Below are 25,483 nucleotides of genomic sequence, written 5' to 3' on the forward strand. Positions count from 1 at the left end.
AGGGCGGGGTAAGCAATGCCTGGATGGTGAGAGAAGGAGCCTGCATAAATAATGATTTATTTTTAAGAAGAGCAGAAGACAAAATTGAGTAGAGCCAGCGTCTGGAGGAACCTGAAGTTAGGCAGACCTGAATCCTGATGTGTGGTAGATGTTTCAGCAGACTTGGTAAAGTCAAAATGCAGCAAAGAATGGTTTGACACTGATACTGAAGGGGAGTCTGGAAATAGGAAAACCATTTATAAATTCTTCAATAGAGTAGTTGTGAGAAGAGGAAAGGGCGCAGACGATGGAGAGGAGGAACAGACAACAGATGTTACAGAAGACAAGTAAAGGTCTAGGTGTCCAACAGCTGTAGGGAAGGAACATGTTTCAAAGCTTGAGCCCTGTCATGGGAGACAGAAGGGAGTGAGTTCTGATGATTTCTGAGATCGAATTCATAGCAAACAGCCACAGCTAACTTAAATTATGTAGTAAAGGAAATTTCTAGGTATATGTCCTCAATGTGCTTTTTCTGGAAAACATAGATAAAAATACAGAGACCCTATTAATTTCCCTTTCTTTTCAGGAGAAAGGGATATTTATATTCAACTCAACAAAAGAAATTCTAGAAAAACATGCAAAATCCGAATCGCAGGCAGAATATTCTTAGTGATTCTTTCCATTTATGATCACGTGATCTGTAGGAACCTTGCTTTTGTTTTCTGCCCACAGACTAAGCAAATCCTCCACAGGGAGCCCCTGTTCCCTATGAGTGCAGAAGGATTAAGACCCTCTGAAGAGCTTCTTAAGCAGTCTCTCCTCAAATGCTAATGATTATCAACTCACTTCTTTAAGATCCAGCTACCTCCAGAAAGATAAGAACTATTAGTCATCTGGACTTTACTGTGATGTACTTTTATCTGAAGTATCAGGGCACAGAAATGAAGAAAGAATTTTTGCAGCATGTTACTATGTTGAGAGCAAGCAGGCCCAAATGAGGTTGGAAGGGACCCAGGGTGGCCTCCACTGCCGTCCCCACCAATGGCACCAGCATCAGGTGGCTCACATTCACATGCTCCTCACGACACCAAGCGTCGTACTCAGCACTTCCGTATGATGCACTTGTTCAGGCTTTTCCCATATTCCCATTGGGTTTTACCTTTTTCTTACTGACTTGCAAGACTTCTCTGTATGTTCCAAATAGGAGGCCTTGTCAGAAACATGTTGTTGCAAATACCTCCTCCCGTCAGAAACATGTTACAAATGGCTCGAATTATCACCCTCTGAACAGTGTTCCTTTAGTTAGGGTTCTCTGTGTCCTGTTTAAGCAATCTTTGCCCATCCAAAGGCCATGAAGATACTATTATAAGTTTTCATCTAAAAGCTTTATTGTTTGCAAAATTCATGTGTAGGTTTTAGGATGATGTGAGGTAGAGGTCAATCATAAGCCCTATTTTTTTCTGTATGAATATCCAGTTCGGCCCAGCACCCTTTCTCCACTGCACTGCAGTGTCATCTCAGTGGTAATGTAAGAGCCCATGTGTATGGGGTCTGTTTCTGGACCCATCATGCTCTCCCATTGTCTCTGTCCTTGTACCATCTCAACAATTGGCTTTGTAGTAAGTTTCATTATGTGGTGGTATGACTCTTCCAGTTTTGCTTTGCTTCTTTAAGAATGCTGTGGCTATTCTCAGCCCTTTGCATTTCCACATAAAGCTTAGAATCACTTTCTAAATTTCTACCAAGCAAGCAAATAAACCAGACCTTTGGGGATTTTTATTGGGATCTGATTTGATTGACATCTTTGTAATGTTGAGTCTTCCAAAGCATAATCATGACATTTTTCTCTTCATAAGTTAACAAATTGTTAGCAGAAGCAATGTCAAATCCAGAAATTCATTTATTATAAACTGTAATTTTCTTTTCTTTTGAAGGCCACTCAATGACAAAAATAACAACAGTGGGAATTCAGGTTTAAACAATACCACATCTAATACACCAAGACAGAATATATCTGCTCCTGTGAGGAAACCAGGACCGCTGCCTTCTAGCTTGGATGACCTAAAGGTGATAATTCCAAGTAGAGTTTATTCACCCATAAGTTCCCCCAAAATGTAAATGATTTGCCAGATCTGTCTAGTAGATGGAGGTCATTTTCAGTGGACGAATATTCAACTTTACTAGCAGTATAACCTTCATATTATGCTTTATTTTTAGGTCCATTAATTAATGTTCCTTTTAAAATGACTCATGATAACACTCAGATTTGTTGAGCTTATACCGTGTGCAGGCGCCATTCCACTTCTGACTCTAGAGGCAGATTATTTTTCTTCCCTGATGATTGCTGAGTTTGGGAGAAGCAGGAAAATGTCACTGCTAAGAACATGATCTCCAGGGTCAGCCTTGCTGGGTTTCTCTCCCCAGCTCAGCCCTCTGTTATCTGCAGTAGCGTAGACTAGTGGTTCCGCCTGCTTTTGCCTCAGTGTCCTCATTTATAAGATGTAACTAATAATAACACCTATGCCTCTTGTGAAGATCAACTGAAAGGATAAAGCACTTGCAATGATGTCTGTCCCATGGTAATCACTCAGTAAATGTAACTTACCATTTATAGCAGTAAATCATTTGACATAACAGGAATTAACCTCTAGAAATCCTTGCTGTATCACCACTGGCCCTTCAAGTTCTTAATGTCTGTAGCTGAGTGTGTGTGTGAATCAGATGTGCAGTAACACAGGGCTGTCTGACAGATGTAGGCACCTTTCCCATCAGACGTGTCCTGTGGGTTTGTCAGAAGGTTCTGCTCCCAAAAGGAGGAGAGATCTGATTGGTTTGTTCTTCCAGGTGTCGGAACTGAAGACGGAACTGAAGTTAAGGGGTCTTCCAGTGTCAGGCACCAAACCCGACCTCATTGAACGGCTGAAGCCCTACCAGGAAGTGAACAGCGGCGGCAGCGTGGCAGTGCCAGCGCCTGCCATTGTCACCAGCAACCTGGATGTCACTGTAGCACTGCCCGTCACAGTGCCACATAACTCTGTGACCAGCTCGGGCCCCACGTTCAAGGCAGAACCGCCGTGTGCTGGGAACCACAGCTTAGCCCACATTGAAAGCATTAGCTCCCCTCTGCCGATCTCACCGTCCCCTTCCGAACAGTCCAATCTCAGCACTGAGGACACAAACATGGCAGACTCGTTCACCGAGATCATGACCATGATGTCTCCGTCGCAGTTCTTGTGTTCGTCTCCCCTGCGAGGGACCAGTAACGAGGACAGCCTCAGTCCCACCAACAGCACTCTGTCAAGTCTGGAACTGGATGCAGCCGAGAAGGACCGCAAACTTCAGGAGAAAGAGAAGCAGATCGAAGAGCTGAAGAGGAAACTGGAACAAGAGCAGAAGCTCGTGGAAGTGCTGAAGATGCAGCTGGAGGTAGAGAAGCGAGGGCTGCAGCAGCGGCCACAGGAGCCCCAGCCCAGCGCCTCAGCTAATGCCAGCAGCAAGTTAGGTCAGAAACGCGCCAGCGCCAGCTCCTCCGTCAAAGACGAGACCTCGCTTGCCGACTGCTCCAGTTCCGGGCAGCTTGTCCCGGGAGCCAGCCATCCTGTCGGCCAGCCCGTCTCGGCCAGTGGCCAGACCCTCATTGCCAAAAAGGCTGTAGTGATCAAGCAAGAGGCCCCCATGGCCCTCGTAGAGCAGCAGGGCGTTGTCCCACAGTTTTACGTGAGTTCCCAGGGACAGCCACCACCCACCATTGTTGCTCAGCCTCAGGCTTTACTGACCACGCAGACTGCTCAGCTGCTGCTCCCGCTGTCCATCCAGGGCTCCAATGTCACCTCAGTGCAGCTCCCAGTAGGCAGCCTAAAGCTCCAGGTGTGAAGTGTGTCTTCTAACTGCCTTGCCTTACTGCCTGCCTGGGACAAAGCTTTTCATAAATGCATCCAGTCAGGCTTCACAGTTGCAGAAAACTGGTGCATGTGTTGTGGGGTGAGGTATTCAGAAATGTGGATAGCCAGCTCTGTTTCTATATAGTAAAAGCAAACAAGGGGTGCTTTTCTATTAATGTGACCTTTTATTTTTAATGAGCACAGTATCTCAGATGTAGACATTTTTCAGTGCCAGCTGTGTTACTATCATAATAGCTACTGTCACAGAGTATTTTTTTATGTGCAAGGCATAGCATTGAGTACTGTAAATGGCTTACTGTGTTTTATCCTCCCTACCCCCAGAAGATCCAAGTGAAATACCCACTTCTAGATAAGGAAACAAGCCTCGGAAGGTTTAGCAAATTGCCCAAGGTCGAGGCCCTCTGACAGCAGACTGTTCACTCTCGTACCCACTCTGCCTCCTAAATGTAGTTCTTTTAACTCACCGTTATAGTAAAGGTGTCCAAGCTAAGGAAAATGTGCCCCCACATTCACGAGGGAGGGTGCTCTTGAGAGTGGTGATAAAGCACATGAGCACAAAGTTTCCCTTCATGTCTCTGGGTATTGACTCTAAGTCGTCGTTAAGTAAGGCAGTTTGGATTGGTTTTAACAAAATAGGGTCCACAAATAAAGAGAAACCATTTGGACCTGTACTCCTTGGCCTTGACTACCCAGATGCCCATAACAGAGAGGAGTGTCCCGCACCCCTGGGGTTGGGAAGCATGACTCAGAGGCCATCAGCATGTGCAAAATGCTAACTGCCCTGTTCAGTCTTTAGAGTGGCCATGAAACTGAGAGTCTGTGAGATAGCTCTGCTCAGCGTGTTTCTCCCATTAGAGCTGATGTTCTAGGAACAAAAACTGTTTTATTCTGGGCCTGTGTGTGCCCCGCTCCTGGCTGACCTTCCCCGAGAGCGCACTGATTGCAGGCCTCACAAATGTCCTCACTGCTCTTAAAATTTTTATAGCACCTGAGCTATTTGTGTCGATTTGGTACAGATTTATTCTATTTCCATATTCTGTTTTCTCAGATTTTCAAATGAAAATCTTAGACATTAAGAAACACAGCATGAAAATAACCAGTCTGTTGTTTAACTCTCTGGTTTGGGATTAAGGTTCAAATGTATGTGTCAGTGAATTGAGGGGTGTATTTGTAAACATCTTATTCCATTTCAGATATCCCCAAGTGACAAGTTATTCCACATTTAAGCCCCTGATTCTTGATTCTGACAACTGATTTTTTAATTTGCCTCCTAGACTCCACCACAAGCAGGAATCCCGCCTCAGCCTCAGCCTCAGCCTCAGCCTCAGCCTCAAATTGCACCTGCTGCCTTGTCCCCGGGCTTAGCCCAGACCGCACCTCAGAAACAGGACGCTTTCCCGCCGCACGTGCTCCCTCAGCCTCAGCAAGTCAGAAAGGTCGGTGGATGCTAACTGGCGACAGACTGTGGCAGGCGTTGACTGCCATGCTCAGTCACTGAACTGGTGTCTTCATAGGGGCCTCTGTTGGGGGTTCCTGTTGACTCTCTTCTGTGGCTTATCTCCGGGTAGACGAGCCTCAGGTCAGATTTGGCTGAAGGTTATGCAATTATTTGAGAGAGAGGGAGTTCTTTACTACTAAAAGATAGCTGTCGTAACTGTTAAACCCCTTTCCAAGTGAAAGTTTCAAAAATATTTTAATCCCATATGTAGAATTTTCTGGGTTTTACAATAAATTTCTTTTCAAAATAATCATTTTGAGAGAAAAAAAGAAGTGCTATTCCCTGGGAAAAGATAGTTGAGGATTAAAAAAATACTTTCTGGAATGTCGCTCTCATTGAATAAGATCTGTATGTGAGTTTCCATCTCACAGATTAAGAGCCAGAAGGCCGAAGTCTGGTTATCATTCTGGCTCACCACTTCCTACATGTTGGGCCTTATGCAAAATTCTAAGGTTTCCTTATCTTTAAAACGATGGTGTTGGTATTGGGCTCAGTGTTCTGCGCAGGGTTCCTATCAGGAAGTTATGATGTTAAATAGCCTCCAAAATTCCCACTTGTCCAGTAGGTGGCATTATGTGCACAGCTCCTTGGCAGGAAAATCTTCGGGCCTCAAAAATAGGTCAGGATTTTAAACCTTGAGAATTACTTTTAGTCTTCAGCTTAAATGAACCTAGATAATCAGGTGTACCTGTAGATATGCCCCAGTATGGTATGAACCACCAGAGCTCAGGCAACCCAGACATAGAGAAATGGCCTCTTGGTGAACAGTCATGTCAACCTGGGCCCCCCTTTGGAATCTCCTCTGAGAAATACAGTGAGCGAGGAGGTACAACTGCATACTACTTAGTTTAGGCTCAAAATAACATCTGAGTGTAGTGATAAGCTTCGTGAGTGTTCAAATGTTAAGGCAGTTTTCTTTGTTTTAGGGAGGAAAGAGGATAGATAATGGCTTGTTCACTTAGTCTCAAAATACTAGAATTAGGAATCATTGCTAACAATTTAAAGGAAGACATTTTTTTACCAAACATAAAGAAGTTTAACTTTTTCAGAGTTTTTCAAACTTATGGAACTCATTACCCAGAAAAGTTATATACTTAGGGTTAGGAGGGTTATATACACAGACATACGTACTTTCATGCTTTAAAAATATATATAGGGGATAAGTCTCTTTCAGAATACTAGTGTTATAAAGTATATTAAATAATATATTTTTATGGTTTTATTTTGATATTATTAATCTATAATTACATGAGGAATATGTTTATTAGACTCCCCCCTTCACCAAGTCCCCGCAACAAACCCTATTACAGTCACTGTCCATCATCGTAGTGAGATGCTGCAGAATCACTGCTTATCTTCTCTGTGTTGCACAGCCCTCCCTGTGCCTCCCCCTACATTATACATGCTAATCTTAATGCCCCCTTTCTTTTTCCCCCACCTTATCCCTTCCTTCCCACCCATCCTCCCCATTCTCTTTCCCTTTGGTTATTACTGTTAGTCCATTCTTCGGTTCTGTGATTCTGCTGCTGTTTATTCCTTCAATTTTTTTCTTTGTTCTTATACTCCACATATGAGTGAAATCATTTGGTACTTGTCTTTCTCCACCTGGCTTATTTCACTGAGCATAATACCCTCTAACTCCATCCATGTTGTTGCAAATGGTAGGATCTGTTTTCTTCTTATGGCTGAATAATACTCCATTGTGTATACGTACCACATCTTTATCCATTCATCTACTAATGGACACTTAGGTTGCTTCCATTTCTTGGCTATTGTAAATAGTGCTGCGATAAACATAGGGGTGCATCTGTCTTTTTCAAACTGGGCTGCTGTATTCTTGGGTAAATTCCTAAAAGTGGAATTGCTGGATCAAATGGTATTTCTATTTTGAGCTTTTTGAGGAACCTCCATACTGCTTTCCACAATAGTTGAACTAATTTACATTCCCACCAGCAGTGTAGGAGGGTTCCCCTTTTTCCAAAACCTTGCCAACATTTGTTGTTGTTTGTCTTTTGGATGGTGGCCATCCTAACTGGTGTGAGGTGATATCTCATTGTGGTTTTAATTTGCATTTCTCTGATGAGTAGCGATGTGCAGCATCTTTTCATGTGTCCGTTGGCCATCTGAATTTCTTCCTTGGAGAACTGTCTGTTCAGCTCCTCTGCCCATTTTTTAATTGGATTAATTGCTTTTTGTTTGTTGAGGTGTGTGAGCTCCTTATATATTTTGGATGTCAACCCTTTATCGGATCTGTCATTTATGAATATATTCTCCCATACTGTAGGATGCCTTTTTATTCTATTGATGGTATCCTTTGCTGTACAGAAGCTTTTCAGGTTGATATAGTCCCACTTGTTCATTTTTGCTTTTGTTTCCCTTGCCCAGGGAGATATGTTCATGAAGAAGTCGCTCATGTTTATGTCCAAGAGATTTTTGCCTATGTTTTTTTCTAAGAGTTTTTTGGTTTCATGACTTACATTCAGGTCTTTGATCCATTTCGAATTTACTTTTGTGTATGGGGTTAGACAGTGGTCCAGTTTCATTCTCTTACATGTAGCTGTCCACTTTTGCCAACACCAACTGTTGAAGAGGCTGTCATTTCCCCATTGTATGTCTATGGCTCCTTTATCATATATTAATTGACCATATATGTTTGGGTTAATGTCTGGAGTCTCTATTCTGTTCCACTGGTCTGTGGCTCTGTTCTTGTGCCAGTACCAAATAGTCTTGATTACTGTGGTTTTGTAGTAGAGCTTGAAGTTGGGGAGCGAGATCCCCTCACTTTATTCTTTCTTCTCAGGATTGCTTTGGCTTATTTGGGGTCTTTGGTGTTTCCATATGAATTTTTGAACTATTTGTTCCAGTTCGTTGAAGAATGCTGTTGGTAATTTGATAGGGATTGCATTGAATCTGTAGATTGCTTTGGTCATGATGGCCATTTTGACAATATTAATTCTTCCTAGCCAAGAGCATGGGATGAGTTTCCATTTGTTAGTGTCCTCTTTAATTTCTCTTAAGAGTATCTTGTACCTTTATCTTGTATCTACCTACCACTTCAGCATTTTATAAAAAATATACATATATATATAAGGGAGAAATGTGGGATTCACATATAAATCAAGTATAAAAATCAAATGAATAATCATATCTGACGATTGTTTATAGTTCATGATGCGTGATCAAAACCGAAAGTTTCTGTGATATGACTGCCCTTGCACTGTTCACCATCTGTTCACCATGTAAGAACTTGTTCACCATGTAAGAACTTGTTCGTTATGCTTCAGAAGATTGGAGACTGTTGAGAATTAGGCTTGGGGTTGATTAATGATTGTGCATTGAGTCACCTATACAGAATTTTATTGTTTTGTTAACAACCATTTGATCAATAAATATGAGAGATGCCCTCTCAAAAAAAAAAAAAAAAGTTCTGAAAATCCATTGCATGACAGTATGAATATACTTAACACTACCGAACTGTGTACATAAAATGGTTAAGATGGTGATTTTTATGCTGTATTTTTTTTTAAAGGTTAAATATAATTTTTATTGTTATGAAATTTGACACAGCAATTTGACCCTTTACTCATGCTGTTCCTATGCCTTCCAGCTCTCCCCTTTTTTTTTTTTTTTGGTAGATAATTATTTTTTATTGAAGGGTAGTTGACACGGTATTACATTAGTTTCAGGTGTACAACACAGTGATTCAACATTTATATACATGATAATTCTTATGCTGTATTTTTTACTACAATTTTACAAATTAGTTTTTTAAAGTAGGTTAAGATTAAATGGTAAAGTTTAAGAAAGTACTTGGGTGATAAAAGTATACAGAAATGCAAGGAAGTGATTACCACAAAAGTCAGGATGGGAGTTACTTTTGGAGGAGAGGAAAGGAGTAGTTTTTGGGACAGGGCATGGAGAAGCTTCTGGAGCTACAGTTCTTGATTTAGGTGCTAATTAGGGTGGTCACCTTATAATAAATCCTATGTTATGCAAAAAAAAAAAGTGTGTCTTGTAGTTTTCAGGGTATAGGTCTTTCACTTCCTTGGTTAGGTTTATTCCTAGGTATTTTACTCTTTTTGATGCAATTGTGAATGGAATTGTTTTCCTGATTTCTCTTTCTCTTAGTTCATTGTTAGTGTATAGGAAGCCACAGATTTCTGTGTATTAATTTTATATCCTGCAACTTTGCTGAATTCCGATATTCTAGTAGTTTTGGAGTGGATTCTTTAGGGTTTTTTATGTACAATATCATGTCATCTGCAGATAGCGACAGTTTGACTTCTTCTTTACCAATCTGGATTCCTTATATTCCTTTGTTTTGTCTGATTGCCGTGGCTAGGACCTCCAGTACTATGTGGAATAACAGTGGGGAGAGTGGGCATCCCTGTCTTGTTCCCGATCTCAAGAGGAAAAGCTTTCAGCTTCTCGCTGTTCAGTGTGATATTGGCTATGGGTTTGTTGTATATGGCCTTTATTATGTTGAGGTACTTGCCCTCTATACCCATTCTGTTGAAAGTTTTTATCATGAATGGATGTTGAATTTTGTCAAATGCTTTTTTGGTGTCTGTGGAGATGATCTTGTGTTTTTTGTCCTGCTTTTTGTTTATGTGGTGGATGATGTTAATGGATTTTCGAATGTTATACCTATCCTTGCATCCCTGAGATGAATCCCACTTGGTCATAGTGTATGATCCTCTTGATGTGTTTTTGAATTCGGTTTGCTAATATTTTGTTGAGTATTTTTGCATCTATGTTCATCAGGGATATTGGTCTGTAATTTTCTTTTTTGGTGGGGTCTTTGCCTGGTTTTGGTATTAGGGTGATACTGGCTTCATAGAATGAGTTTGGGAGTATTCCCTCCTTTTCTATTTTTTGGAAAACTTTAAGGAGAATGGGTATTATGTCTTCTCTGTATGTCTAATTTTCCACAGTAAATCCATCTGGCCCGGGGGTTTTGCTCTTGGTTAGGTTTTTGATTACCACTTCAATTTCGTTGCTGGTAATTGGTCTGTTTAGATTTTCTGTTTCTTCCTTAGTCAGTCTTGGAAGCTTGTATTTTTCTAAGAAGTTGCCCATTTCTTCTAGGTTTTCCTGCTTTTTAGCATATAGGTTTTCATAGTATTCTCTAATAGTTCTTTGTTTTTCTGTGGGGTCCGTCATGATTTTTCCTTTCTCGTTTCTGATTCTGTTGATATGTGTTGATTCTCCTTTTCTCTTAATAAGTCTGGCTAGGGGCTTATCTATTTTGTTTATTTTCTCAAAGAACCAGCTCTTGGTTTCATTCATTTTTTTTTCTATTGTTTTATTCTTCTCAATTTTATTTATTTCTTCTCTGATCTTTATTATGTCCCTTCTTCTGCTGACTTTAGGCCTCATTTGTTCATCTTTTTCCAATTTCAATAATTGTGACTTTAGACTATTCATTTGGGATTGTTCTTCCTTCTGTAAATATGCCTGGATTGCTATATACTTTCCTCTTAAAACTGCTCTCACTGCATCCCACAGAAGTTGGGGCTTTGTGCTGTTGTCATTTGTCTCCATATATTGCTTGATCTCTATTTTAATTTGGTCATTGATCCATTGATTATTTAGGAGCATGTTGTTAAGCCTCCATGTGTTTGTGAGCCTTTTTGCTTTCTTTGTATAATTTAGTTCTAGTTTTATGCCTTTGTGGTCTGAGAAGTTGGTTGGTAGAATTTCAGTCTTTTTGAATTTACTGAGGCTCTTTTTGTGACCTTGTATGTGGTCTATTAAATAATATTTTTACAAGCAAACTGGTACTGTGAAATATAGTTACAATATCAAGTGTGGTCTATATTTATAAAAGGCCGTAAAACCTTTGGCTCTTAATGGGGGCTAAACAAAACACTTTATAGTTCCACAGGAAGATAGTCCTCACCTCCGTCTGACAGAGCAGACAGCTTCTCAAAAGAGGGCAGATTTTAACTGGGGCCTTGCTAATAGGATTTAGAGAAACTACAAAACTGAAAAATTGAGTGTGGCCAAGGCATGTGTAGCCTTTTGGGTAGGATGGAAAAGGGGCCAGATAGTAAGAAGGTTTACAGCCAAAGATTAAGGTTTACCCTAAGGACAGAGGTGCCCGGGCAGGAGAGGGACTTGGTTGCAGTGTTGACTGTAATTGCAGTAGAAGTTGAGAGGCACAGCCTGGAGGCTAGCAGAGGGGGCTGTTGGCTCCTTTACCATTGCCATTTAAAATAAGGCAAAAGCAAGGCTTACTTTCCCTCAGAGGCTGGGGATGGTGGGAGGAAAAGGGAGAGTTTCATTTGGAACAGATAAATTTGAGATGTCCCATTTGTAAATGTTATAAATGTAGCTTTGGCACTTGGGAGCAAGACTATGAGAGAGGTGGGCTTGGGGATTGTTAGCTTAATCGTGAATAAAGCCACGAGAACAGATGAGATCACCCTTATTAGGAGTATGTAGATGAAATGGAGCTGTTAGGACACGAGCAAATGCTGCTTGCCCACAGAGCACCGGCCACACTGCCGTCAAAGGCCACTGAGTGCAGGACCGCTGACACTCAAAAAACAGTCAGCAAACCATCGTCTGTGGGCCGAACCCAGCCATACATTGTCTAGGCTGCTTCTGTGCTGCAGAGGTGAGCAGTTCCAACAGAGGCTGCAGGCCTGCAAACTATGTTTTGTGGCCCTTTAAGGAAAATGTTTGCTGACCCCTGTTGTTAAAACATGGTTTTCTTTATTAGGAAGAACAGAACAAATTGATGGGAAAATATTTGTTCATAACAGGTTTTCACAAACTCGGCATCAAATACAGTGCTTCCATATCAGAGACCACCTGCTCCCGCAGTCCAGCAGCCCTTTATCAGTAAGACAGCCAACAGCATTCTTCAATCCAGAAATGCACCACTTCCATCCCTGCAGAATGGACCTAACACTCCCAACAAGGTAATCCCGTGACGGCCATGCAGCAGGAACAGTGCTTACCAGGGTACAAAACCATCCCCAGGCCCCGGGCTATAGACTTGGAGCAACTAAGCATCGGCATGAATGGGGTGGAATAGCCAAAAAATACCGTGTTAACAATTGCTAAGGGGGAGCTTAGCTGGTACCACTGTGAAGCTGACCCTTCCCACAGTAGATACCCACCAGGGGTGGGGAAGGATTACCACCCAGAGCTGACATGTGCCCCTCCTCTGTTTGCTGCAGCCTAGTTCACCCCCACCAGCCCAGCAGTTTGTCATCCAGCACTCTCTGTTTGGGAGCCCAGTCCCCAAGACAAAAGACCCTCCCCGCTATGAAGAAGCCATCAAGCAGACACGCAGTGCCCAGTCCTCTCTTCCAGAGGTGAGTGAGACCAGTGGCCACCATCCACAGGCTTAGACTTGGTATGACATCCTCAGATCGAATCCATCCAAAATAAACTTGGCTCCTCGCTGTGAAATTACTACTGTTGAGGCTTGTTTACATTTTAAATGCTATTTAAAATCAAAACATTAGCCACTATGAACACTCCCAAAGAGTTCAGTAGCTGTATAATCTGCAATTCCTACTTACTCAAAAATCCAGGGTTTGTCTTTAACTTTGGGGTCAGGGAATGGTCATGTTAGGGACAGATGTGGCTGTGGCTGGGCATGTATTTTTATACAGGTCCCTCTACACCCTGCTACCCATCAAGCCATCCCACCACCCTCTGCTCATCTACTGAGCAAATGAATATACTCTGGAGGGGCCAGACCTGAGGTCTTCCTAGCTTCAGAGGAGGGAAGCTGACATCACCCATGGGTGCTAACAGTGGATAAGATGTGACACATTTTCATACAGCAAACAGCAAGCACATCAGCATAGCGGTGCCGGTTCCTCCCCCCCCCTCATTCTCTGGGTCACTTGATTCAGCCTGGTGGGTTGTACGGGGCCACGGTTTCAGTCAGCACTTTCTGCAGCAAACAAGCCGGTCACCTTGACCTGTTTAATTGCCACAAACTGCTCAGTACCTGCCAGGCACCTACCACCCTGAGGAAGCAGCTACCACATGCTGCTTTGCATTTGCTTCGTGCTGAAGGAAGATAACTTTTCTAGCTGTGAAACATTCCAGGCTCAGACGTGGCCCTTATCTGTGAGGGAAAAGTCAAATTTCAGAAACGGGTTTATACATTAATGAAAAGAACTGAAATGAATGGTGCTGGGCTACACTGTCCTCCCCCATCCATTCAGAAGTGACGTCTATTCTCTCCAGGTGGGGGCAGAGGTGATGTAAATCGCAGAGCTTAACTGTAACTTTTAAGAAAATGTAGCAGTCCTTCTTCCAAACTTGGATTTCATATGTAGGTTAATACTCACTACCACCTTAATCTAAGACAGCTGACTGGAATCCTGCCATTTACCTGTCTCTGGTTAATGTTTATAAAATGATATAGCCAAATTCTGTATCATTTTCTGGTATTCAAAAGAGTAGCTATCAGTAGTATGTTTTTATATGCCATTGAGCATCAAACTGCAGGAATTTTAAGGTTTTTCAAATATATTTACTTGGACTTCAACTTCACTGTTGGCTAAGGCCCTACTGGTTCACAGTCTTCCCACAGATGACAGCTATAAAGCCTGGTTGTAATACAAAGGCAACTATGTGAAGGCATTGAAGAGTAAATAGAAGTAGTCATATTCTGATGAGAACTCCACACTCAGAGGAAGGGAAGAATTTGGCATGAGTTCCCTTTTTTGCTGCTTTTACTCTGGGGTCAAGCTAACTAGTGGAGTGACTGGTAGAAAAACCATAGCACAAAGGTTCCATCCTCTGGGAAACCAGAGGACGGAACTAAGATCAGCCCAGAAGGGAAAGAACCCGAGAGGACACCCCTAAATTCTGCCTCCACACATCTCTGGCTGACCCCTAAGCCACAGAGGTACGAAGTAGAGTCTCAGCAGCTCAGCTGGACAAAGATCTGAACTGAGACTAAAATTTCTGCCCCAGAAACATTTTAAAGGTCAGGTCCAAATTGCCTGCTTAAAACGAAAGAAACCACTCATCAATTTGATAATAGCTATTTATAATATGCAATATACAAAAAATTGAGAAAATGTGACTCTTTTTCAAGGAAAAAGGCAACCAACCAAAACCAATCCCCAGCTGGTCCAGATACAAGAATTTGCCAACAAGGATTTTAAAGAAAATATATTCATAGTGAATGAAAAGATAAGGAATGTAAGCAAATATAGAAATAATTTTTTAATGGAATTGAAATTCAAAAATACAATATCTAAAATGAAAAAAAAATTATCAGAATGAAGATGACAGAGATAAAAGGTCAGTCAGCTTGAAGATCAGTACAACTTATCCAATCTGAACAGAAAAAAAGATTTTTATAAAGGTGAACAGAGACTCAGAGACCTGTTATTTAATAACAAACAGTCTAACTTGGGTATTACAGGAGTCCAGGAGAGGAGTGAGAGAATTGAGACAGGTAAAATATTTTAAGAAATAATGGTCAAATTTTTCACAATACGATGAACGACAAGTTTACATCTTGGAGATGGTCAGGGAACGCCAAGCAGGATAAATAGAAGGCTTAGTCATTAATCACAGTCAAATTCTTGAAAGCCAAGGTTAAAGAGAAATCTTGAAAGCTTCAAGAGAAAGGCAGTGCGATACAGATGGGAACAGCCACCCGCAGTGGCTGTGGAGGCCAGAAAATAAAACATCACCTTTAAGGTTCTTAGAGGGGAAGAAGGTGGAAGGGATTGCCAGCCTCGATGTTCTATATCAAGTTAAAATATCTTTTAAAAAGGAAAGTGAACTAGAGAGATTTTTCAGGTAAAGAAGAATTAACAATTCATCACAGAAAATCTGCACTATAAAAAATAACATTGCCTTGAAGGGTTTATAAAACACAGATGTAATACTTATCTAATCAAAGATGGAGGAAATGAGTGAATCTACAAGGTGGATTGCCTTTTTCCTTGAGAAAGAGTCATATTTTCTCAATTTTTTCAAGGGTTTTTTATTTTATATGCAATGGTACAAATTTAAGTAGTCTATAAAAAGGATGTATTTAAAAATAGATAAGTTAGCATTCAAAAAAATACATATTACAAGGACAAGAACAGAGGAACAAAAAACAGGTCAAATAAAATGGTAAACCCAAACTTAACCGTATCAATTACACAAGACACACTAGTGAAGTAAACAGTACCATTAAAATGCCAAAATTATCAGAATGGATGAAAAACAGACCCCAATGATAATGCCATGTAGGGATTTTTAGACAGATCTGCAATCGCCCGGGCATGGACTTTATGACTCGGTTCTAACAAACAGAATTGGCAGATCACAAAAGCCAGGCCCGTCCTGCCCTGCTCCCTCTTGGATTGCTGACTGTGGGGAACGCCAGCTGTCAGGCCATGTGAAGCCCTCTGGAGAGGCCTGTGTGAAGAGGAACTGATGCCTCCCATCATCGGCACCAACCTGTCAGTCACAGTGAGCCACCTGTGCAAGGACCTCTCCAGCCATGCCTGGACATAGCTGTGCTTGGCTATCATCCTGACTGCAACCTCATGAAAGAGCCTGAACTACCCACCTAATGCATTCCTACATTCCTGACCCACAGAAACTGTGAGATAATTGTTTCGTGTTTGGGGAGTCATTTGTAAGACAGCAATCGATAATATATGCATCTACAAGAGGCATACTTTAAATACAAAGATGCAGGTTGAAAGTAAATAATTGGAAAAATATATACCATGCAAACAGTATGCAGAAGTCTGGAGTAGGCAGAGGATTTGAACAGAAATTTCACCAAAGAAGATACACAGATGGCAGGTAAGCCCAGGAAAGCATCAGCGTTCTTAGTCATCAGAGAAACTCCCATTAAAACCACAGCCACTACCATACCATAAAAATGACTGACCATGCCAGGTGTTGTGAGTGTCGAAGTGGAACACCGCACAGCTGGTGGAAAGGTAAAGTCACCACACGTACCTACGCCATGATGCTGGCATCCCACCCGGTATGTGCCCAAAGGAAAAGAAGGTATATGTCTACACAAAGACTTGTGGACAAAGGCTCACAGCACTTTATAGTAGCCAAAGAAATTAAAACAACCAAACAAAATGTAGTATTTCCATACAGTGAAGTAAGAGAAATGAACTAGTCCTGAGGTATATTCTACACATGGATAAATCTCACAATTACTATGTTGAATGAAAGAAGCCTCCTCCACCCTCAGAAAAAGTACCTACTGTATAAATCCATTTGTAGAGAACTCTTAAAATGTAAGCTAACCTATAATCAAAGGAAGCAGATCACCGGGTTGCCTGGGGATGAGGCAGACCCTGAACAACATGAGTTTGAGCTGTCCTGGCCCACTTAAGTGCAGATTTTCTTCAATAAATATATTGGAAAAATTTTTGGAGATTTGTGACAATTTGGAAAACATTTTCTCTAGCTTACTTTATTGTAAGAATACAATGTATAATGTTATGTTATCAGTAAGACTTATAGTCAACAGTAGGCTATTAATAGCTAAGTTTTGGAGGAGTCAAAAGTTATACACGGATTTTTGACTGCTGGGGGGCGGGGAGGTTGGCACTCCCTAACCCCCGTGTTGTTCAAGGGTCAACTGTATTACAAACGCATGAGGAAACTTCAGGGGCAATGGATGTGTTCATTACCTTGATTTGGTGATAAGTTTTGACATTACATACACACCCATAAAACTATCAAACTGTATTCTAAGTGTAGTATGTCAGGGAACTCTGAATAAAGCTGAAAAACGTAGTATATTCACCCTTATCCACACCTTATATTTTTAGGTAAATGCAGATTAATAAAGATATTGTTAGAAGAGTATCAGAGGCCTCTAAAAATGCAATCAGTGATTTAAAAAAATAAGGGACATGTACATTGGGAAAATGGCTTAATGTCTCAGGCAAGCTCAGTGTTTTCAAAATTACCAAATGATAGAGTAGAACTAGATATTCTGTGAGGCCCCCCAGTTGTATCATGCTTTCAGATTTGTCTGAAAGAAAGCTAAGCTACATTCTCCTTTGTTGTAGATTGCCAATGCACACAGTCAGCAGATGGACGACCTCTTTGATATCCTCATTAAGAGTGGAGGTAAGTCAGAAGTCACATCAGACCCCATGGAAAGTGACCTATCATTACAAGTTTGTCAATGTTTTCCTCCAGAGCTCACAGCATATCTTTGAGTAGTGAGAAACATATTCTTCTAATTCTTACTGAATTTATTATTTTAAATCTGTAAAATTTAGGCCATTAAAACTTACAGTATTAGATTTATCTATAGATACATGCCTGCTGAAAAAGACAGACCATCTCAAAATAGCAAAGTAGAACCAGATTTAAATTCCACATTGAAAAACTTCAAAACTTGTTCCATATGTATGTCATCGTGATTAAATAAAAACTCCCAATTCATGGGTTAATTTTATAACAACCAAGTTAATTAGATTGGACTCTAGTACCTGTATTAAAAGTCAAAGGCAATTCTAAAGCACTTTCTACATATGATTGAAAATCTTAGATTTTACAATGTATCATCTTAAAAAGGGACATTAACCACAAAATCTAAGATACTCATCTTTAAAAATAAATGCTATTTTGGAATATTTTAAAGTATTGTTAAATTACCTTGATAAAAGGAGTTTTTAAATAGTGATGAAAATTTCTCCATTTATAGCAGGTACTATTTGATTTTGAGGTTAATAATCTTGTCATAATGTTGGCATAACAGGAAATTCTTGATGTTTGACTACAGATCTACAAATGAAAATAGCATTTTTTTGCTAAAAACTATGCTGGCCTTGCACAATAACAAACTCATGATATATCTAAACTGTAAATTAAAGAAACTGACATTCTTTGGCCTGAATTTAAGATTTTCTTTAAAAAATGCTTTTTGCCAACTCTGGTGAAAATAATGACTTTTTTAAATGATGAAAAAGAATAATTTTTTTCCAGCCTAAACTTGGAAATTAAAATGTGTCAAGTCATTAAACAGTTATCCTCTAAGAAGGAATGATTCTTTTAATGGCAAAATTTATTATCCAATGACTATATTATTTTATACTAATACCAGTGATAAGAACAGAGATTTAAATAGCTGATTGTAAGACTCCTGAGACTGCACTTTCAGTTCTCAAAACAATTCCAGATGTGACTATAATGAAGAGCAACATAAACTGTCCTAAAAACACCAGTCCACACAGTTGGCAGTGAACACATAGGAATCAAATCTCAAGTTCTCATTCAGGCATCCCAATCATTGAGTTGTACAAACTATTACTAAATTCATTTTTTCTAGTGTATATGTATATAAATGAAACCAATCAGATCCTCATAAGAAAGTAAAAAGATAAGAACTTTATTCAAACCTTTTTAAGTATCTATAGCATATGGCCCATTGATTTTCTTCTTGATCTAGCAAGGAATAATATAATTAGTGCTTAAATAAAACATTTATGAAATTCTCAACATTTTATATAAACTCAGAAAACAAGACAAAAGAGAAAAATATGGTGATACACCTTATCTTGAAGCAGGTCAAAGGAGCTGTGCTTTAGTTTTAATTCAGAAAGGATGTAGATGATATTTAACTTTTCAGAATGTTATACAAAATACATATGGCTAATTGGGCACCTAGTTCAACTATAAAATGTATACAATTAGCTCTTTCATAATATTAAGGATGGACTTTTAAGGGTGGCACACTGCTGTGATAGCAGATAAGACAAGAACCCTGTCTTAACCCTAAAGTGATTGAGAAAAAGGACCCAAAGATCAAATAATCTAAAACCATTGGCTCCTAGCTAGTGGTGTGTAATTGCTTTCTGTGCTTATGCTTTAGATATGAGAATGTTATAAACTTACATGTTTAAATAAAATAATCCATCATCCTAAAGGTTCTTAATGTCTGTCCCTGATCAGTTGCATTTTTTTCCTACCTCAAAGCTAGACTGCACGTAAGTCATCGCCAAATAATTATCCTGGTAACTGATAAAAACTTTCAAATAATAGTAAACTGTTACTAATCATTTCACTTAATCTTGCACAGAAATTTCCTTCCCTATAAAAGAGGAGCCTTCTCCTATTTCCAAAATGAGACCAGTGACAGCGAGCATCACCACAATGCCAGTCAACACAGTGGTGTCCCGGCCACCACCCCAAGTCCAAATGGCACCACCCATATCCTTAGAGCCTATGAGCAGTTTATCTGCCAGCTTAGAGAACCAACTAGAAGCTTTCTTGGATGGAACTTTACCTTCAGCCAATGAAATAGCTCCCCTGCAGAGCAGCAGTGATGACCGAGAGCCCTTCTCTCTGATCGAGGATCTCCAGAATGACCTGCTAAGTCACTCGGGTGTGCTGGACCATTCCCACTCACCTATGGAAACTGCCGAGGCCCAGTTTGCTGCAAGTACCCCCTGTCTGTCCCTTGACCTTTCTGACTCAAACCTGGACAATATGGAGTGGCTGGACCTCACTATGCCTAACACGTCATCTGGCCTCACCCCTCTCAGTGCTGCCGCCCCGAGCATGTTCTCTGCCGACTTTCTGGACCCACAAGACCTACCGTTGCCATGGGACTAATGTCACAGACCTCTTGTCTCAGAGCTCATGGGTTTAAAAGATGAAAGTGATTCTAATCAATCAGTTTTTAGCACAGAGCCATAGTTGCATCACTGCAATTAAAACATGTTGTCACAGAAAGAACAGATAGAAGGTCATGGCCTGGACACCAAGTGTGAAAGCCCCTCACTGCATCTAGCAGTGCATTTACACCGTTCAGCAGCACAGGGCTTTCTGAAAACCACTAGTCAAAGAAGACCCACCTGTTTCCCCAGACTTCACTAAGGAATGAGGAGTCCTTTAGTTAAAACCACAAAGAGTGAGCAAAGTGTGCAGGATGACGATGTGGAGACTCATTGGTAGTCAGGGGCACCCCCACCTCTGTGCTACCTCCTGAGGCCCCAGGCAGGATGCAGACAGTACTGCTCAGAAATGAACACCAGTGTGAGGGAAGTGACAGGTCGCTGCACGTGGCTTATCCTAGACATGGCCTCAGCCCAGCCAAGGCTCAGGCCCTGAAGGGCACCAGCCAGTTCAGTGACGGCCTTCAGCTGAAGACTTCTTGTTCCATTCAGAAACCAGTGTAATTTTTTTGTGTTGTAGTTTATTTTACGATTTTTGGAATCTTTCTTCAGATTTCCAAACAAATTTAAATGGAAAATCTTTCACCAGAACCAATGTCTACAAAATACTGTTGTGAACAATCCACTGTAAAAAGTCCAGGTATATTGATAACACTGAAAATTCTATTAGCAACTTTCTGGGTTGATTAGATGAATTTTAATGTGTATATTAGGCATTTGTATGTACACTCTGACATGGTTATTTGTACAGCTTGCATTGGGGCTAAGGAATCGGGTGTCCAGTGGTCCTACTTGTTTTAATAACTCGAATATCTCTAGAGTACTTGAGCCACATGTATTTCTGTATTTAGAGAATTGCTGACTAATTTCAGGTAACCAGACCCATCTCAAAGAACCAAGAAAAGGCTTTAGCGTAAACTCTCTGAGCTGGTGAGTTGCACAGAGAAGACAAGGGAGAAGAAGCCATCAACCCCGGACCTGCCCGTGAAGGTTACAGGTTAGACTGTGTCGCCAGGTTGGCTTCTGATCCCAGCTCTGGCCACCCTGCCTCTGTCCCTTACCTCTGGTTATCATTTTACAGGCTCGTAACTGGATGTCACACCCGAGCTCTCACTATATTATCAAGCCGAAGATTGGAAAACTGGAGATTTTATTAGTAGTTTTTTGTATAGAAAAAAAGTGATCACATATTTGTTGGGTAGTTTCTTAAGAATATTCTAAAATGCCAACTATTGCAAGATTTCCAAAACTATTTCAAGGTAGTCATTTAAGTATATTGTAAAATATAAGTAACTGAAAAAGAAAAAAAAAACTGAACTCTACCAAAAAGCATGGAGGTTTTGTTAAATAACACTATCCCACTTGTGTCAAGGCTAGTGGGGAGGTGGCCTTCTCTGGATCAGTAAGCAGTGAATATTCCCACAATGACATGCAAGGGGCAACCTGACCCATTATCTGGAAAGAATTTGTGAATCATTTCTGGGATTGAGCTGATCTTGGACAAATTTATTTAAAATTTTCATTTTGGTTTGTAACATTTACTACATGTAAGAAAAGTCTCTTTTCCCAATGTGAAAGCACTTCTGAACGATTCAAGGCAGAGGTGGTCATGCTGGGTGTGGTCTGCAGTGAGCAGTTTACATGTTCAGAAGTTGGTAACGGCACATGGGATCTCGTAAGGCTCTGTGGACCAGAATGCGGCCCTCTGAACATCATCTTCATTCAGATTTAAATGGCTTATTAACACCAAATATCTGCGGGACTGTTGGAGGCAACTGAGCAGCTAGTGCTGTTGACTCTTGAATGACTTTCTCTCATCATCCTGAGCTGTGGACCTACATCTTTTTCTAGCCCTCATCTCCCCTTTTGCTTTTTCAAACTAAGTTATGCAACATGACACAGGAACGTTGCTCTCCAAAAATACATTCTGCTGTGCAAAAAATGCCATCTCATTAGCCTGCTCTTTTGACTGCAAATTGCTTAAGTACACACTGCACATATGTGTTCAAACCTTTATGTATCGGCATTTCCTTTAAAAGGAAGGCAAGAGTCTCTAGTTATTAATTCTACCAGCCACCACTTGCACCATTCCACTGGGCCCTCCTGTCCTGGTTTGAGCAGCAGCCAGGCATCCATGACATTGGAGCTGCTCTCCAGGGTCCCAGCTTCATGTCAAAGTCAGGTGAGGACACAGACCATGTGCAACATACAACATGACCAAAGGTGACACTGTATTCAAGGCCCGTCTAACTTAATTCATTGTACATATTGGTAAGTACAATGGGAAAGGTATGTGTTTACTAAAGAAATTTTTATTGTTTAAGACGAGTTTCAGAGCCATTAAAGCACAAGTCAGCACAGCCGGTTGGATTTCCAGTATGCAGAAGTTGTATGTCAGTTTGCAGAATATCACACTGCCAAGAAAACAGCCAACTCCTAGAAACATATTTTCTCACATCCAGTCTTACATCCCTAAATATTCCTGAAGTACAGTAGTATCCTGCCTTTCTGGTGTATGTAAGTGTCAGGTCACGTCATTGGGGGTGGAATGAACAAGGTTATACCAAAGCTTCTACAGAGTTTGGAAGCCTAGAGGTATATGGTCATCTTGTACATTTCAGCAAAGCATGTACTAGGAAAGCTGTTAGGACAGGGTTAGCATTCACATTTTAGTGTTTCTCCTGAAACGTGCAATCTGTTGTATAGTATTTGCCACATGTTTTAATTATAGATGTATTCTGAATTCATGGAAGTTTCTGCTCACATACTATATCTGTTTGTTTTGGATGAATATTTTTTTAATATAAGGAGATCTTACTTCAGTTCCCTTTTCCAAAACTGCACAGTTCCATGACCCACCCAGCTGATACTTTTGCAAGTGCAGCTTGGAACAGGGGCAAAGGCAGTCTGCTGCGTCCTCAAGGCTGCTGCCTCTCAGCTCAAGGCCAAGTCCCAGCCACAAGATCACGCCGCTGAAGTGTGCAGTCAGTGCGCCCTGAGCGTGGTACCAGGCACGTCACCCATCTGAGCACCAGAGTTGACTCAGGCCACCTCTACCCCCACAGCCCAGACCCTTCCCGGCCACATAGCTTTCCTCAGAGGCCCTTCAGAGTTCCCAGGCTGGGAGCAGCCATCGCTGACAAACCAGCTATCCCCACAAGTGGCGGGATAGGCCCGCCACTGTCCGCAGCAGGCTCAGCCTTGGGGAAGCGGGAGGTGTTTTGTGGGCTCAGTACCCACCCTCGCGCCATTGTGCTGGTGGGGAGCACCAAGCACCCTGGGAACGTTGTAGAAAACTTGAGTGAGAACAGCGATTCAGTGTCAACCAGCAGAACAACCCAGGTCCATTCAGCCAGATTTCACAAATAACCCCCTGTGTGTTGCTATCCCTCCCTGCATTTGAGTCCTGGCGACTTCTGGCAACGGAGCAGAGCACCAAACTGCCCACTGGCCTGGAGGCCAGAAAATTCAACCAAATTACCAAAGAATGTTAACTGGAAAGTCAGGTTTATCAAGGAACACAGCTTACAAAGGCAGAAATGTGTCTTTGGAGAGCATCCTACCTGCATCTCCACTCATCTTTTAAGTGGTTTCAGTCAGAACTGGAAAGTAACTATTAAGATGTAGTATTTCTTTTCCCTGATTCCCTGATTCAAATCTTCATAACTTACTCATTCAAGGATCTTTCTGGGCTTCATTTTCACCTGTGAAGGGACTCTGTCTGCATGACAATAAACTAGAGGTCTGCAGCCTCACCCGCTCACCCTCTCCTGTGTTCAAGGAAGTATGTCACTGCAGAGGGTTTCTACCTGACATCCTTGGTTTGAGGCCTGTGCTTCGAAAGGCTGCACATGTTTACAAAAGAGCTCTTACCCTCCATGAACACATTGTTCTGTGAAGCATTATTGGGAAATCACAGTTTTGTGACAACAGGGTGGCAATCTCAGCTCAACAAGGTGCTGTCTGGAAGCAATCAAAACATGTCACTGGCGATACCAACACAGCTGTCGCATTTAACAGAGCTTTGTGCCAACTACTAAGGCAGAGCTTTAACCAAGTTCATAGAATCACCAAGACTCATCACAGTTACCTCTCTACATTATGCTGTAAGGACACTTGCTAATTTGGTTGGGGGAAGAAATGCTTAGGAAAGGGTTTAGTATCTACCAAAAATACTTAACCTCAAGTAACCAATAGTAATGCAAACTTGCTTTAAAGGAACCAAAGGCATTGCCAAGTATTTGCCAAAAGGAGGCACTTTTTATTTAGAATTTGAGGCTAATGAGATCCCAAAAAGGTATTACCCATTTAAGGTTATGATTTTCACAAAGATGTAGATATTTCTCTATTGTTTTCATGTAAAAATAGCATAGGTTTGTTTTGTTGATTTAAGGATCATGTATATTTAGTAGTAATACAAAAAGTTCCTTCCTTTCTATGTGCAAATCAGTTCTCCTCTTCTCTGGCTTGCAATAGAAACGCAACGTGATAGGTGTTTCTCTTCTTATTTTCATGGTCACATTATGTCTTAGCATCTCACTTTATGAAAAAAAGGAGAAAGATACCAATCTACAGAGCCCTGCTTATTAAAGCACTAGTTGAGTAAACAAAAGATATGGCAATCGGGGGTCCATTCATGTATTGCCTTTATGTTGTTTTTTTAAAGAAAAACCATGATGCCTTTGTATTTTGCTGTTTGCACCCCTGAAGTCAACTCCGTACCATGTCTGAATGCTGTACGTTTTGCACATGTACTGTACATAGGTAATGCATATGTATTTTTATATGTGTGCACATTTATCATCAGATCTTTTGTACATAGTGACAGTATTGTAGCTGATCGGGAAATGTTTGATATCTCAGCAATTTTGCATTTTTGTGTCTCAAATAAAAAACATTTTGACGTACTATGATTCTTGCTATGCAGAGAAAAGGCCACAGCCTATAGGTCAGGAGAGCCCCTATAGACCTGTTGGGTGGAGATGGATTTGGGAGGAGACACCATCTTTAGAACATACCTCACAGCAGACAATCACCAAAAGCAAGTAGACTTGAGACGGGTTGTGTACATCACACGTCCAGTGAGCCATCCTCCCCAGCTGCAGGACTGGGGGTACAAGATGGAAACAGGTACTAGCTGAAGGTTTATACCAAAAGTACATTTGCCCTCCCACAGTCATAAGTAAACACTGAGCAAAAGACATGATAAAGCATGTAGGTCCCCCAGGGGCTGGTAGATCGGCGCACGCACAGTGAAACGTACTCATGCTTCTCATAGTAATAAATGCACCACCAACGAAGTCCCTGGAGGCCCCAGATAATCCTTCAATTTTGCCAAGTTTCAAAAGTAACCACTTATATGAGGTGTTTGTATAGACCATACAAAATGGTCTTTAGAATTCAGCATTCTTTTAGTAAGATGGCATTTAATTATCAGCCCAAAGCCCATGGTTAAA

General features: G+C 41.1%; 1 protein-coding gene across 9 annotated transcripts in view; it reads left to right on the forward strand.

Annotated features, from left to right (window-relative positions):
- MRTFB (myocardin related transcription factor B) overlaps nt 1–24,934 on the forward strand; it is a 276,493-nt gene extending 251,559 nt beyond the window's left edge. For 7 of the 9 annotated variants that reach the window (XM_036992063.2, XM_073215546.1, XM_036992062.2 and 4 more), the window contains 7 exons: nt 1,914–2,046; nt 2,824–3,846; nt 5,156–5,317; nt 12,150–12,308; nt 12,570–12,707; nt 17,412–17,472; nt 19,430–24,934. In XM_036992063.2, the coding sequence (XP_036847958.2) occupies nt 1,914–2,046; nt 2,824–3,846; nt 5,156–5,317; nt 12,150–12,308; nt 12,570–12,707; nt 17,412–17,472; nt 19,430–19,965 (2,212 nt within the window). In that variant the 3' untranslated portion in view covers nt 19,966–24,934. The remainder of the gene's footprint in view (nt 1–1,913; nt 2,047–2,823; nt 3,847–5,155; nt 5,318–12,149; nt 12,309–12,569; nt 12,708–17,411; nt 17,473–19,429) is intronic. The other 2 variants (XM_036992066.2, XM_036992067.2) reach the window with 1 other exon arrangement.
- The last annotated feature ends 549 nt before the right edge of the window (nt 24,935–25,483 follow it).

The sequence above is a fragment of the Manis javanica genome, chromosome 10, assembly GCF_040802235.1.
Source record: "Manis javanica isolate MJ-LG chromosome 10, MJ_LKY, whole genome shotgun sequence".
NCBI lineage: Eukaryota > Metazoa > Chordata > Mammalia > Pholidota > Manidae > Manis > Manis javanica.